Below are 16,818 nucleotides of genomic sequence, written 5' to 3'. Positions count from 1 at the left end.
TTCAATGATTTGATCCTTGAATGTTAAGGATCGAACTTCAAATATTTTAACTCGTCTGTTCACATTTTTTTTCGTTCCTGCTTGAAAATCACAAACTTCACTGCAAAACAAGCAATCGCATTTGAAGTCAAATATATGTACTGCTGATCTAAGGAGTATTGAATTTTGTGGTGAACGATTACTTGCAGCAGTAATACTACTCTCACGAGTATAGTCTTTACGGCACTTAATATGTAACCTCACATTCGTCTCATTTTCCAATTTCTCAAATATTCCATTTTTTCGACATAAACTGCTGCTCTTTATAGCATTTAAGCCTTTTATCACAACCACAGTGTCACCTTCACTCAACGTTTGTTCACAAATAATACAATATTGGGTTATATCCATTGTTGCCTTGCCGAAAAGGTTATTCAGTTTGTTTTCCGATGATCACATGCATTACATCCAAGTTCCACAACGGGTAGCATGTAAAGAAATTACATATATTATTAACAGTGAAATGGTTGGTTAAATCACAAAAATTTATCTTTTTACAGTTATTGGCAATTTTCTTTTCTTTAATTTATGTCTGAACACATTTTCGGCTCAGCCTTCACCATTTTTAGCTAATAAAGCAATTATGATCAAACGTCACCATTCATTCTCCATTTTCCAATATGGCGGACAGAGCACAACTCGGATTGTCGGGGACTTTTAGTATGTTGTTTGAAATACCATACTGGTGATATCTACCAATTTGTATTTCTGTTGGAATTTTTTCCATTCTTCTTTCTAATTTGCCTGGACTATATGTCAAATAGTTCTCAAGTAATTGTAACATGAAGTTGATGCTTGAAACAAACATTCTCACAAGTTGATTCGTGGTGTTGTAACAAATATATCCCCCTTTTGATGCCATTCGGGTATCGTAACAAACATGTTACAAACTATGCGTTGTGCTTAGGAAAGTTGTTACGTTCCAAACTGCAGGTTACAATAAAATGTGTAGTTTATACATGAGTAAGCTTTGACAAATTATCTAAAAGGTTCTGATACATCTTTCCGAGTTAACAAAATATTTGTTAATTAAAAAGTATAAATTTTAAACATTCCGCCATCAGTTACATACATAAATATTACTACATTAATGTCTTTCTAATTTTTAATTGGCCCGACCCTGTGGCCGAGTGGTTAACACATCGTGCTGTGATGCCAAGGGTCCCGGGTTCGAATCCCGGTCGGGCTTAGTTGTTTGTGAATGTCCATTCATCAACTTCATCATTTCATCACTCATCTCCATCTTCGCAAATTAGCCAAGAGGCACAAAACGCGAAGTAAAATAAACTAAAATCAATCAGTCAATCAATCAATTTTTAATTGGCATTCATTCATTCATTCAAACTTTTCTCGTTTGGTCATGACAAATCTTTAAGTTTTCAACTATTAAACTTTGCACCTTATACATTTTTTCTTTCTTCCTTCCCTTCTTTCAAATTGATTTATCAAATTTATGAAATAAAGCGAGGGCGCAACAAAGTACACTGATTAACCAGACGTTTGTGATAGTGTACTTACGTCAGAACTGTTGCTGAGAAAATAGTATTTTCAAACTCTGAAAAGACCGAGATGATACTTATCTATGACAAGTGTAGGAAAAATGCAGCACAAGCGTGTGGGCTGTATGCACAACGGTATTCACATTTGGCTCTGCCGACAGTCATAGTGGGGATGTGCCTTCACGCTCAACTTCACGTTACAATTACTTGAGAACTACATGATGTATTACAATGTACCAAACGCCATTCTTAATGAATTTTTCCGTACTTTCAAATTAGCTGAAAATAAAATGGGGTTTCCATTTAAAGAAACGTAAGTTTGTGTTGAAAATCGCACTTCCTTACGTAGTTGAACGTATTGTGTCCACTAATTTCATGAGCCCTATATATTCCTATATATCTGCGAAAACAGTTTTTCAATATTTATTGTTGTTCATGAATTATTTCCGATGGTAATTTTAGGTGACTCACCTGGTATATATAAAAAAATATGATTGCTCCACAAAAACCCGCACATTGAAGCAACGCTACAGACATTCCTGTATCATCTCAACAACCAGCACCCGAACATCAAATTCACCATGGAGACAGAGGCCAACAGCAGCCTTCTGTTCCTGGACATCCTCATCACATGCAAACCAGACGGGACCTTAGGACACAGTGTATACAGGAAACCTACTCACACAGACAAACTCTTCATTCCAAGAGTTTTCACCATCCAGCGCAGTGATCAACCATACTCTCGACATTGTTTCACTGGGCCATCTCCATGAGCGACACAGAGTAATAAGACACCTGTGCACAGCTTTCAGACAGAATTGACACACTGAAGGCATCATCAACAAGACACTAGAGTGAGTAATGCATTATCCAATACACTGGAAACATCTCTTCAATGATCACCCACATTCTTTCAACATTAAGACGATCCACAAACTGACCCCAAAGTCAGAAGCCAACTTCGAAATCCGAAAAACGACCTAGGACAGAAGACATTCGGGGTTTACCGTATCATTTGTTCCTGCAGTAAAGCCTACATTGGACAAACAGGGAGGATAATCGAACAACGTTGCAAAGAACATGCCAGCTACATCAAGAATTTTCATCCAAAAAAATCAGGGTTAGCAGAACATTCCATCCAGGAGGGCCATAGAATTGACTTCACAACCACTGAAATCATCAACAAGTCATCCAATTACTGGGACCAAATCATCAAAGAAGCATAGCCATACACAGGGAAAAGGAAAACGTCAACAGCAACACAGGACTATAACTGGACTCAGCCTGGTTAGTGACTGGGAGCGAGGATGTCATAGAGATGCCACCTGATTCACCCACCACCTACACCGGACCCCTCCCACACCAAATAAATATAACCTTACCCTGACATATCTCTGACTATCCCTGAAGATGCGAGTGATGTTAACTCTTGAAAACCTATCCAGAAATCACGGTGAGGACTTTTGCACAAAGAAAAATTTTGAGATCCCATATTCATACATTACATTGGACCACACTGACTTGACAAAGTATATACATATAGCTAAAATTTTTATTTTTATTTTTCTTCTTTTCCAACTATGCTTGTTGGGGGAAAGGATGAACACAGGGTGAGTCAAAAGTCACTGACCACCCCTCATAAAATGAAAGGGAGTGTAGATTGCAGAAATTGCTCATGGTAGTAATACGTTAGGCCTAGGGGGAAACTTTTTGGTGCATGTCATGACAACGTCCGCCATCTTGGATCCAACTTCATTTCTTTAAGTGGGAAGGGGGGCATGTGGGGTATGGTTTTGGGCTAGAATTGCACCAGGAATTCAGTGGCGAAGTCAGATTTATGAAAACTTTAATGATAAGGAAGTTATGGACATATAAAAGTGATAATTACCAGGGGCGGCACGTGCCTTTCCAGGCAGGCAGGGCACATTATTGTTTTGGGTGGGGAGTGGGTGGGCAGTTAACCTCTATATTCCTCTTTAAGGTTTTTGAGGAGAGTTCCTCGACATAGAGTAAGTAAATTGTTCAAACAATGGGTCACTATTTGGAATGAAATGTAACAAATTTGGATCAAGATATCTCTCCAAACAGCATTAAATACTCACTACGCAGGAATACGAAAAATCAGCAAACATATGGAAGAAATTACATGAATTGAATAAAAAACTCTAATACTGAGGTGGGAACCCTATACTCTTGCAGTAACTAACCTTTGGGTAGATACTGGAATGATTAGCAAAATGTTACACTGTTAACTCTGCTATAAAGGGCATGAGAAAGGAAGCAATGCCAAACGTACATTCAACTACGATGTTAAAATCTGTGAAATGGTTAGCACCCCTCAAAATTTAATGCAGTCTATAATAGTTGGTTGAATTTTCCTGTTCTTGTCAACCATATCATTGTGCCGTTTCACTGCTATTCGATATGATGAGTCCAGTTGTTTAGCAATGCTTACATGACCCAGTAATGCAAGATCCGTACATGCATTAATGTGCAATTTGGAAGATTCGTGGCTTTTTATCTTTTCTGACAAATGTTTCATGTCCTTTATACCTGTACGTGTCCAAGCAAAGTTGCCCCCAAGCAAAATACAAGGAAAGTAAAGCGCTGTATTTATCACAACCACAAAGCCACACTTTTTGTTGATACCAGTCCATGATAAAATTCCGATTTACTTGCTTTGCCTTACAACTTGTTGAATGCTCAATTGAAATACTTGGTCGATGTGGTCCTATTCACTTTATCTGCAGTTTCCATTGTCAATGAATTAATTGAAAGGTGTAGATATTGAAGTTTCTACATGATTCAATGTCATTTTAACATGGATGCAAAATGTCTTCCAAAGTAATGAAAATAAATTTCTATATTCACCAAGTATCCACTAATATCAATAACTGACTAGGAAGATGATGCAGCATTAAGTTCAGTTACAACACTTTACATTGGCCATGTACCCCCAAAAAGTTTGTTTATACTTACGAAGATAATATGCATGTCAAGTTGTCTGGAACACAGATGCAACCACACAAATAAATACACATGTATAGTAACTATAAACTCTTTTACTCACGAAAAACTAATTATTTCATAAGCAATCAATACGCACACAGATGGAATGCAATGCAAACTTACACACTAACTCAAATCCAAATCTGTATACAATAGAAAGGAAGGAGGATCTTTTTGAAAACACCGAGTGACTAGTTTGCGCAATAAAAAGTGTCAACTTTTCAGGTCACCGGAACAAGCTCGAATAAAAGCATTCGAGAGATTTTTTTTTTCTTTTTGTAGCTTATTGCTGAGGAAGGTGAAAGTACGAAGGTTGGAAGAACGAATGAAGTGCCTGCCAAGAGTTGGAAACACTGAATGAGGCAAACGTGAATGAGCAGGGCACCTCGTCCACTGCCCAAAGACGGCTACGAATTTTGCGCTTTTCCATTGTGAGGGGATACCGTCCCTTGCCTATGCTGTAAATGTTTGGATCTGTCAGTGACATCACATCTCAGGGCAGAGCTGAGATCGGACTCTCTCCAACAGGATGGAGAAATATATTAACCTTGCACAGGGTGCACACCCTGTAAGTCTGGTTGCAGCAATGTAGGTATTGAGGGGGGGGGGGAATTATATACGGATCGTCTCTTCAGATGAACTTTTTATGTTAAAATTGTTGTGGGGCAGTGCCCTAGTTGCCCTTTATCTAGCATTTACGTATCATTTGCAGGTGCAGAACCATGCCATTAACCAAGGCTGAACAAATCCAAACATCAAGCTGAAGGGGGGGAGCATAAGTGCCCGTTCTGTAGCTCGTGATTTCAATGAACCGAACCCAGTGTCGCACATTACAGTGTCCCAAATGCTGACCAGGTTAGGAGAGAGCGGTACAGTCCAGGACAGGCCTCGATCTGATACGCCCAGAACTGCCACTGACGAAGGAACAGCTATGGCAGTGCTAGCATTGTTTGCCAAGTCTCCGCAGTGCAGCACACGTCGAATGTCTGTGCAATGTGGCGTCAGCCAGAGTTCCATTTGCAGGGTGTTAAAGATGGTTAAGTGGCACTCGTACAAGCTGCAGTAGCAGCACCATCTCTCTGAGGATGACCCAGATAGTAGAAAGCAGTTTTGTGAATGGGCTGCAGAGCAAATTCGCCAGGACCCACACATTGCACTGCATATTCTGCATTCTGATGAAACAAATTTGTATGTCAATGGGGAAGTGAATAAACAGAACATGCGGTATTGGTCCTCCAAGAACCCATTGTGGAGAGATCCGAGCAATTTGGTTGGTGCTGGGAAGGTTATGGTGTGGGCCAGGATCTGGGGGACACGTATCATTGGCCCATTCTTCATTCATGACAATTTAAATGCAGAGAGCTACTTGCAGTTGTTACAAGAACACATTTTTCCGTCAGTTTTGACGGAGCATGGCAGCTTCCCCTCATATTTTCAGCAGGATGGGGCACCACCTCATTATGGGTGACAGGTTCATCACTATCTGGTCCTCCAGTTCCCTGGTCCATGTTGGCCAGTGGAATGGTCTACCCGATCACCAGATTTGACCCACTCGATTTTTACCTGTGGGGTCATGTGAAGTCAATTGTGTATGCCGAAAAGATTCAGGATGTGGGTCACTTGGAGCAATGGATACACGGATGCCTGTGCACACCTGAGATATTGCTCCATGTCCACAGAGCATGGGAGAACCATCTCAACATGTGCATAGTACCAGGGGTGCCCATAGGGGGGATTATGGCACAGGTTGCGCCATCGAGATTTTTGGGGTGATTTTTCCTTCAAATAATATAAAATTCAACATTATATATTTCTCCAAAATATATGTGCAAATTTTACACTATTTAATCCATTAGATGAAGAAAAGAAAGTGTTTAAGGATATTATCGAGGGGGAGGGGGAGAAATATACAACTCTTACCTTTTAGGCCTTAATTGATACGTGGGTTCTTGGGGGGATTCTGTATTAAACTTCATGGGGGGGGGGGGGGACAGTATCCAACTCTAGGTCTTAGATTATGGCGGGTATTTTAATTAGAGGGATTGAGCATTAAATTGAGGGGAGTATCCAAATCTTGTATATTACTATTGTGTTAGGCTGTTGCGGAAATTCTGGTGTGGAGACAGATTTTCTTTTAGTAGTAGTAGTAGTAGGTAATATTCACTCTTCAATATCAACAGTAAGTCTAAAATGGGCATGGAAATTTTGGAGGTAGGATTGAGTATTAAATTTAAAGGGGAGAGATAAGAAGCTCTTGATAAAGTGTTAATTAAATCTTAGATTGTCAAGGGATTTCTGTAGTGGAGAGACAATTCGAACATTAAATTTTGGAGACTGTATTTAACGATATGGTATCCACACGTTTTTGACCCCGAATGTGCCAAAAGAGAAGCTGGATAATATTATCTCGAGATCCTAAGAAAGTATTGACACCCCATTAAATTAATATTCTTGAAAGTCTGCAAGGAAATGGATGCTAAAATTTTCTTGCTCGCTTCACTCGCAATAGTATGTTGCGAGAATGATGGTTGGTGCTTTACTGAGATGAATGTCAAGTTTTATACTATACTTGCATTACAAGACAAAAGCGATATTCTTGATATTCATTAATAACATCACTTCTTAAAATATAATGCTTAGTGTTGGTATACTGCTTAATTTGAAGCACGTGCATCATTCGGAACAAAAATATATCGAATCTGCATTTCTAACTTTTTGTCACAGGAGAAATTTACTTTAACAAGTTAAGTTTGCACTGAAGATAAAATCCACGTAATTATTGTTATGGATTAATAAATAATTATATTCACCCTAAGAAAACAGGAGTGAGTTCTTTGAAAGGAATCGTATTATATTATCGCCCTGAGCTTAAGAATTTCTAGCTAGGGTTCTGTAATGTCTTGTGCAACAATAATTGAATTTGTCATATGGTTGGAGCATGTTATTTGGTTTACCAAGGTTGAATTATTTATCTTTATCTGAAGTTGTGTAACAGTTTGTGTTAAATACTCAAATTGCGAGTTTTATAAACCCACTCACAAACACTATTTATATGCACATTTACATAATTTAACTACATTTAACCAATCAAAGCTTTAAGTTTTTTTTTTAAAATCGAACAATTAAAAAATTAGGATAGTTTAACATGCTATTTCATAGACCTCAATTATTACATATTCATCCAAACTAATTTGGGGGATTATGATGAACGATTTTAGGGGCGGTCTTGAGTGATGGGCACCACTTTGTAAGGAGGAGGGACAGATCAAGGAAAGTGTTCGGTAAAGCTAAGAAAAAAGTTACTTATGGTAGACATCATGTCGTAATTTAATACTTTGTGGGAATTACGATATGGTTTGAGGGTGCGAATGATATGATTTGGGGGAGGACACATGACATGATTTTGGGGGGGATTGGGCCATTGGCTTTGGGGTGGGGGATGGGCACCCCTGCATAGCACAAGAAGGACAGCATATTGAACACATTGTGTAACTTTCATATGCCCATAACTTCCTTATCATTAAAGTTTTCATAAATCTGACTTCACCACTGAATTCCTGGTGTAATTCTAGCCCAAATGAAGTTGGATCCAAGATGGCGGTCAAAAAAAGATGGCAGACGTTGTCATGACATGCACCAAAACGTTTCTCCCCAGCTAACTAACTAACTCCCTAGCCTTCTTAAACCCGAAGGTTCATGGCTGCAGCAACACAGACCTTCCATCTGTCCCTATCTTGAGCAAGATCTATATACTCTTTCCCATCCTTACCGATTTCCTTTAGGTCCATCTCAACGTTGTCCCTCCATCTTCGTCTTGGCCTTCCTACAGGTCTCTTACCATCAGGTTTCCCAACAAGAATCCTGTAAACTCCTCTTTCCTCTCCCATTCGTGCCATATGGCCTGCCCACCTAAGTCTTCTTGATTTAATTATTCTAATAATATCTGGACATAAATACAAATTATGTAGTTCTAAATTATGTAACCTTCTCCACTCACCTGTCTCCTCATCCCTTTTAGGTCCAAAGATTTTCCTAAAGATCTTATTTTCAAATACTCTCAATTTATGTTCCTCTTTCAATGTAAGGGACCAAGTTTCACATCCATATAATACTACAGGCAAAATTACTGTTTTGTATATTTTAACTTTTAGTTTCTTAGATATTAAACGAGAAGACAAAAGTTTATGAAGAGAGAAGTAACATGCATTTCCTGAATTAAGCCTGCTTTTTATTTCCTCTTGAATATAATTTTCATTTGTTAATATTACTCCTAAGTATTTGAATTTGGAAACTGGTTCAAACGAGTTGTTATCAATAATTAGATTTTGATTACTACCTAACACTGGGTTTCGGCCTGTAAGCATATATTTAGTTTTCTCTTTGTTAACTTCCAAACCTATCTCTTTAGCAGTTTTGAAAAATATTTTAGCATTATTCTTAATTGTATTCACATCATCCCCCAGTAAGTCTACATCATCTGCATATGCTAACAACTGAGTCACACCATTTAATTTTAGTCCTTCTTTAGATTCTTTTACCTTCCTTTCAGCATATTCTAAGGCAAAATTAAATAACAATGGAGATAATGCATCTCCTTGTTATAACCCATCATGAATTGTAAATTTGTCAGACACATTAATACCCACACGAATTTTACTTTCTGTTTCACTGGTGCATAATTTTATCATAATAACAAGCTTCTTAGGTATTCCAAACTCTACTAATATATTATATAATTTATCTCTTTTGACCGAATCATATGCTTTTTTGAAATCAATGAATAGCTGATGGACATTTTGATTATATTCCCACTTTTTTTCAAGTGTCTGTCTGATGTGAAAAATTTGATCTGTAGTTGATCGGTTACGTTTAAATCCACATTGATAATCACCTATAATTTCATTAGCATATGGGGTTAGTCTTGTTAAAAGAATGTTAGACAATATTTTATATGTTGTTGAGAGTAGAGAAATTCCACGGTAATTACTGCAGTTCATTTTATCACATTTTTTAAACACAGGAACAATTATGGATTCTTTCCACTGTTGAGGGATTTCTTCTTTATTCCATATTAAACAAATTAATTTATGAATTTGACATATTAATGAATTTCCACCATACTTAATTAACTCAGCTGGTATTAAATCAATGCCAGGTGCTTTGTTATTCTTTAGCCTTTTAATAGCATCTTTAACTTCAGTCAAGTTAGGTTCTGGAACTAAAGGTTCTGCTGTGTGTACTTCATTTACTTCTGATTTATCTCCTACATGGACATTTAAAAGGTCATTAAAGTAGTAGTTCTTCCATCTATTTAGAATATAGCTTGGGTCAGCTAGAAAATCACCATCTTTATCTTTTTTCAAGTTTACTTTAGGTTGCCACCCCTTTCTAAACTCATTTATACCTTTATATAAATCTCTGATATTTTTATTTTTGCTGTTTGTTTCAATTTCGTTAATTTTGCTTTTCAAGTAATCTATTTTTTTACTTCTAAACGTGCGGTTAACTTCTCGCTTTATTCTATTATAATTGCTTAGATTTGTATCATCCGAGTTATTTAACCACCTAAGTCTAGCCTGATTTCTTATTTCTATTAGATTATGACATTCATACGTTTCTCCCTAGGCCTAACATATCACTACCATGACCAATTTCTGCAATCTACACTCCCTTTTATTTTATAAGGGGTGGTCAGGCATATTTGACTCACCCTGTACTATGTATAAAAGTTAAGAAATATAATAAATACTACATATCTGGGGAATGAAAACACACATCTCTTTATTTCAAAATACAGTTCTTATGTACTTGTAAATGGATGACACTAATCTTGACAGAAAACTTCTATCTGAATCATTGTAGCATGATTCACAAATAAAAGTAAAACATGGATCTTCCTCAACTTTGACAACAGAGTAATATAATCCTAGAAGGATAACTAACAAAAGCAAATCAATAAGCAGCCATTTAATTTCATTTGGGGACCACACAGGATTCAAAATATCAGCAATTGCATGCAAAATGCCAGTCTGAAAAGAAAAGAACTCCATTTCAAATTGCTAAATAACTAGAATAATTAATTCCATTAAATAAACGTGTGACTGATGACAATGATGAACAAGATAGTTATTCAACAATATGTATTAACTCACTCACTGCTCATACAGTTTTGAAAATATCAAGATCAATTTTGCCATCTTTCTTGTGGACTTGTCAAGTATGCATTGTCTAAATGTGTACAAGGTGGTTAACCCCCCTCCCCACTGGATAACTTTCCCCCTTCTTGGTGTGTGCTGCACATACTCATGTATAGTATATATTCTGGAGCAAGGCATCCAGTCATCAGGAAATGCAGCAATGACAAATAAAAATTATAAAAATATTGTATTTTAAATATTTTAGAGAAGTAAAAAAAATCAGAATATTCATATATTTGTGCAAAATAAGCCAAGCGACATCATGAAACAGGTAGAAATATGCAAGAGATTCGCTAAGCTTAGCGCATCAAAATAAGAGCCCAGTACTACTTCCCATGCCGAACCCTCCTGCCAAATTTCCTATTGAGTGCAATGGTGTTACATGCCTAGCCCAGTGCAGAATTGTGCAAATCCCTACTATACGTTCAGTAGTGTTTGGCTGTTCTCAGAAGATACCCTATGACGAGAAAGACGAGAGACTTTCCCCTGCCCTTGATGGTTTAGCCATATAAAAGGCCTTTTTGTCAGCCCCTATGTTTACAACCACCACAGGGTTTCTCTGACACCATCAAAATTAACCTTTTTCCACGTTTTCCATTATGAAGCATGCAACGCTCTTGTTTTTAAGAGAAAAAGTACACATTGAGTGACATGAAATCTGCTTTTCATTCAAAACCAACATAGAAGCTTGACTTAACATGACTTGAGATTTCAAAGTATCGAGAAAGCCCCATGCGAATGTCTCAATGTTCTGGTTTCTCTTTTTCGCAACAACATACACTTACCTTTAAACTCGACAATTGGGGTGTTTGAGTTTGAGTTTCAAACATGAAGAGAAAGAAAAAGTGAGAATTGTTTCTTTTTCGCATTGCTCAATTTAAGTAGTGTGACTTCCAAAGTATTTTCTTGCAAGTTAACCATTTTAGTGTTATTAGCAGTATTATTAAAGTTATTAACACTATATAAATCGACAATTCACAAAAGCAGTATCAACAAGAAAATAAAATACAATAACATGCTGTACTATAGCCTTTATGTTTACTTTCTAATTCGTACTTGTCAATTTGTTATATTTAATTTTCAGGAAGAGTACAAATTAATCAGATTCCATAATTCTTATCATATGGGATAGTATAATTTGTATTTTGTAGTTGTAAGGCCTATGGTACTGCAGTGAGGTTTTACATTGAACAGCCAATGACCTTGGCGTTTACTGCGGAGAAATATTGTGCCCTCTCTCCCCCACCTCTTCCCAGTTGAAAGATCGACCCTGACAATTGGCAAGTTTTGAGATCATTACGTAAAAATGTCACGCTTTGCTACTGTATACATTATACACAGGTAAGGTTTTGTTCTACATGGTGTTCAATCTCTCAAAACAGTGAAAATGCACCTATTGAGTCAAAAGGTGGTATTTTTAAAGTACGAGGTATTATCCAGAATGTTCAGGACTGGTATTGCCATCTGGACAGCATTGTAGTAGAATGTTGCAATGGTAGATGGTAGTACTAGCATATTTTGGCAGTCAGTGTACACCTGACCAGTTGGCAGCACCAGTCCTGAATATTTTGGATACCGCCTTGTGTGTGGTGCCTTGCCACCGAGATAAAGGAGGAATCTCAAACATTATAAATGATAAATAAGGTTGTATAACACATTGAGAAGTCTGTTAATTTGAAACATCTCTTTTCTGAAGTTCATTCTGACCCTAAGCAATGTTGATATTGTCCATGTTGCCTTGGCAGGCTGATTTTAAACTTATGGAATATAATGATACAAAAATCACCTTCGTTCATCTTTACTTTGATGTCCTATGTAGAGAAAAAAAATGAAAGAATACAGAAAAGATGAGAGATATAGAGAGATCTTTAAACTGATGCATACACACAGAAGGAAAAATTAACAGTCCAAAAAACTAACTGCTTGAATCTAATGTATCAATGACCGTTCAATTTGTTTCAAACCAATAGAAACATCTGTATAGGAAGTAATCTTACCCATGCATAAAAGGCTCACACCACTTACCCTTGATAGTATTAGAGGATGATCAGTTGGATAATCATGCTCTGTATGCATCTGAAATTTAGAACAAAAGAATAAATCATCCCTTTATTTGTCTTAAATACTATTTCTTGCCAAATTTTACATTCAAATTTAGACACTACAACAATTTTCATTCCACATCTTGACCTTAAAATCATATATGGGAATCTCATTAATGACATTGCTGAATTGAAGTTGTATGAATCAACATAAAATGTATTTATGATTTTAAAAAAATATACATTTGCTTTCCCTCAAATATTCACATTATCCTTTTGATGAATTTTCTTCAAATCAGAAATTATTTAGAATTTACAAAAAAATGTAATTACATATGTTCATATTTCTGTTGTCATTATTAAATTTTACATTTTACCCTACCCGACTGCTATTCCCATACTCATTAAATGTTACACCCGACTACTTTTGGATATCTATAACAGTTTACATGGTCAAAATCACAATTTCACTGCATTATTTTTGTCTGGTAGGATATACTAAAAATGCCACTTTCAATGCATTTATAATTCCTAGGCATTTTCCAGTATATCTAAGGAATGTAAAGTTTTAAAAGTACATTTCTATAAACAAAGCCTGATAATAAACATAACTAAGCAATCAACGTACATTCACCTGACAAGAAGTAACTTTCCCAAAACTACATCCTACCACTAAGGTATTTCTTATGTTCTCTTCAGGGTAACTGGATACTTACAAGTGGATTGACTGCACGCCTGAGAAGCTCACTTACAGAAAACTGGCTTGGTGAAAGGAAATCTTCAGACCATGACTGAAATTAAAATATAAGAAAAAATAAATAAAATCATGAGAGACTAGTATTATATGTACAGTCAGGGACAGTTCTGGGTTGTAATGAATGCATTGACTTGCAATGGAATCTTTACAACCCAGCAGTGTCCGTGACTGTACATGTACAACCTAATTCATTGATTCTTTATTCAACAGAACCCAGTCTGTGAAGAATCGCTACTTCTTTCATAAAAGCTAATTGTTTTCCAGAAATTTATAAATACTATAACTACATATTCACACATGTAAAAATGTTAACTATCCAATTTTGATTATCCTTGGAACACAATGCAACTTAAATCAAACTTAACTTGTGCTACATTAAAATTTTGAAAAGTCATTAATTGAAAACTTGCAATCTAACCATATTGACAATAAGCATACAATCATCCATCTGTCAGACAACAAATATCTATGCCATCCTGAATTTTTTCAGTTTCCGTTTCTCACATCACCCACTTAACTTTTATAGTCCCAATTAAGTAACATGTTATACTTGTTACACTTAATCTGGCTTCAGTTAAAAGTGCTCATTCAGTAACGTATCTGAAGCTTTAAGTAGACAAATAAACTTTCCCTGGATTTCACATTTCCAGCAATGTAAGATTTAGCATCAGACCCCTGAAATATCTGTAATCAATGTTCCACTGTATAGATTTCTTTAAATGCCACATTTCAAAATTTTTGTTTGATCCACCATCCATAGAAATGGTTTATGTGGGAAACACTTAAATCTTTGCATTCTCTGCTGTTTTGTGAAAAATGAAATGAATACTTTCCTTTCTATATGTAATTCAGGTTGGAATTCTACATTTGGAGAACATTCATGAATCATGTGTTCAACCATTTGCCACCATCCCTTCCAATCTGATCAGATTTGCAGTATTTGTTCTGTTAGTAGTTAAATTTTACTTTAACTGTAGTGGGCAAAGATATATTTAAATTCTTGATGAACATATCATTAATGTATGGAACCAGAGTAGACACCAGATGTTGTTAAAATTTTTTAATATCTTTTCAAAAATTTTCCTATCAAAAATTTTCTGCCTTCCTAAATTCAATATGCCAGAGTATGAACTGAACAAAAAAATATATCCATGTCTTATGTAGAATACTATTCCTGGGCCTCTGGCTTGCTATGAAATATGATGTGGCTAACTACTTATAATATTAAAACCAAAAATATTTTTGCTTACTGAGTATGTTGGAGCATCTGCCTGTAGGTCTTGCTGGAAAATCAATAAGAAATGTCACTATAATATTTAAGAGTAACAAATGTGCATTATATGAAAATGAAGTTATTGAAAAGTACAACTAAGCAATACAAAATATATCTAACAGCAAATATATAATGTATCTACACAGTTTTAGAATTGGACTAGAAGGTACTATTACCTGTTTCTAAATCGACAATTGAAAAATTACAGATTTTACATAATTTCCATGGTATTCAGACTCCCCAAAAGTATCATATGACATTTTGTGGATCCCACACGATATGCAGACTGAAAAATCATCAGCCTGTATTGCTGATTACATTTTAACTCATATTTTATGACTATGAAATTAACATATTGTCATATTAAAATTTGAAAATTGTTAGGCTAAGTTCATTTGTGCAATAGTAATAATGATTTTGGTCATATAGGATTACTCCAAATTTATTCATATAATGCAATTTAAATGTGTCTGAAATTGCTATTTAAACTAATTTTAATATATATGATGTTTTAAAAAGTCAATTTGAATATTAGGACAAAATTATAAAATTGTGCAGTATATTGAATCAAGAAGACTTAGGTGGGCAGGCCATGTGGCACGAATGGGAGAGGAAAGAGGAGTTCACAGGATTCTTGTTGGCAAACCTGATGGTAGGAGACCTATAGGAAGGCCAAGACGAAGATGGAGGGACAACGTTAAGGAAATCGGTATGGATGGAAAAGAGTATATAGATCTTGCTCAAGATAGGGACAGATGGAAGGCCTGTGTTGCTGCAGCCATGAACCTTCGGGTTTAAGAAGGCTAGAGAGTTAGTTATATTGAATTGACATTTATAACAGTTATTTTTTGACTGATAATAAAAAACAATATATTTAACAATATATTCTCTGTGTTCGACGTAATATTACGCCCGTGAATATCTCTGACTGAAGTAACCTGTGTTGAATGGAATAATACGTTTTTTTGTTGGTGAAACATATGTTTTTGCTATTGAAGAAACAACGACCTTTTATTTAGTCACGATTTTCAGTGCCGACAAAGAAGAAAAAGAAAAAGTTCAGAAGAAAGTATACTATTTTTGTGTTATGCTGGCAAAGTGCAAACGTGAGTTCGTTTGTGTGCTGCGTTTAGTCAGTTGCTTTATGTACATTTTTTTTTGGTGTTGTGTTATTTGCACTGTTGGTCATTTATTGTTGGTTTTTGAGTTTGGGAGTTTCTAATAGTATTTAATAGTATTGTCAAACAGGATTGCGAAATATTTTCTTCCCACATCCCTCATACTTATTGAAGATATTGCAATGGAACATGGCGGATGCATTACGTATAGACCATACTATTTTTCAAGGTAGATTATAATCGGGTACCTATATCCAGGGCCTATATCTAGGGCTGTTCCAGAGGACCCCAAAGTTACCAAAAGGGATATTTTGGAGGGAAATTTCCCGAATTATCCCCAATTTCCCTTTCCTCATACTTGATGTACACATGTGCATGGTACCATTTGAAGCCTGTTCTATTCTGAAGAGAAAGACGTATGAACCATGATACTCGGATGAATTGTACTGAAGCACTAGCTACTTAAAAATATTACTACGTAAACTCAGAAGAAAAAAATACACAGAACGAAAAGCATTTTGCCAGAAAATTACACAGAGAAGGGGTTAAACATATGTGTTCTTTCAAACAAGCAAGATAAGAAACATTCTAATTTATAATTAAATTTATTGAAAAAAAAATCTCAAGATGGAAGGGGGATAAGTACAAGTGTAGCAATTTGTTGTAGATTCATATTTCTACAATTATTGATATTTTTAAAGGATTACACTTTACTATTAATCTTAAATAGTTTGTTTAAACAATATAGAGGCATTTTCTCACATAATTGAATCTTGAAAGTAGTTTGATAATTGCATAATCTTTAAAAAAGATTTGGAACTTTTGATATAACCTAAAGATATATGTAAAGTACCAAGATTAATTTGAAGCAGGAAATTGTTATC

General features: G+C 35.8%; 1 protein-coding gene across 5 annotated transcripts in view; it reads right to left on the bottom strand.

Annotated features, from left to right (window-relative positions):
* Nucleotides 1–10,302: 10,302 nt before the first annotated feature.
* The window catches only part of LOC145988241 (uncharacterized), a 72,884-nt gene continuing 66,368 nt past the window's right edge, over nucleotides 10,303–16,818 (bottom strand). For all 5 annotated transcript variants that reach the window (XM_083123103.1, XM_083123104.1, XM_083123102.1 and 2 more), the window contains 4 exons: nucleotides 14,794–14,826; nucleotides 13,503–13,577; nucleotides 12,770–12,820; nucleotides 10,303–10,576 (listed from right to left, as the gene is read on the bottom strand). In XM_083123103.1, the coding sequence (XP_082979229.1) occupies nucleotides 10,334–10,576; nucleotides 12,770–12,820; nucleotides 13,503–13,577; nucleotides 14,794–14,826 (402 nt within the window). In that variant the 3' untranslated portion in view covers nucleotides 10,303–10,333. The remainder of the gene's footprint in view (nucleotides 10,577–12,769; nucleotides 12,821–13,502; nucleotides 13,578–14,793; nucleotides 14,827–16,818) is intronic.

The sequence above is a fragment of the Lepisma saccharinum genome, chromosome 5 (genome assembly GCF_977018435.1).
Source record: "Lepisma saccharinum chromosome 5, izLepSacc3.1, whole genome shotgun sequence".
Lineage (NCBI taxonomy): Eukaryota > Metazoa > Arthropoda > Insecta > Zygentoma > Lepismatidae > Lepisma > Lepisma saccharinum.
Note: the sequence above shows the minus strand (reverse complement) of the source record. Positions and strands in the feature narration are given on the sequence as shown.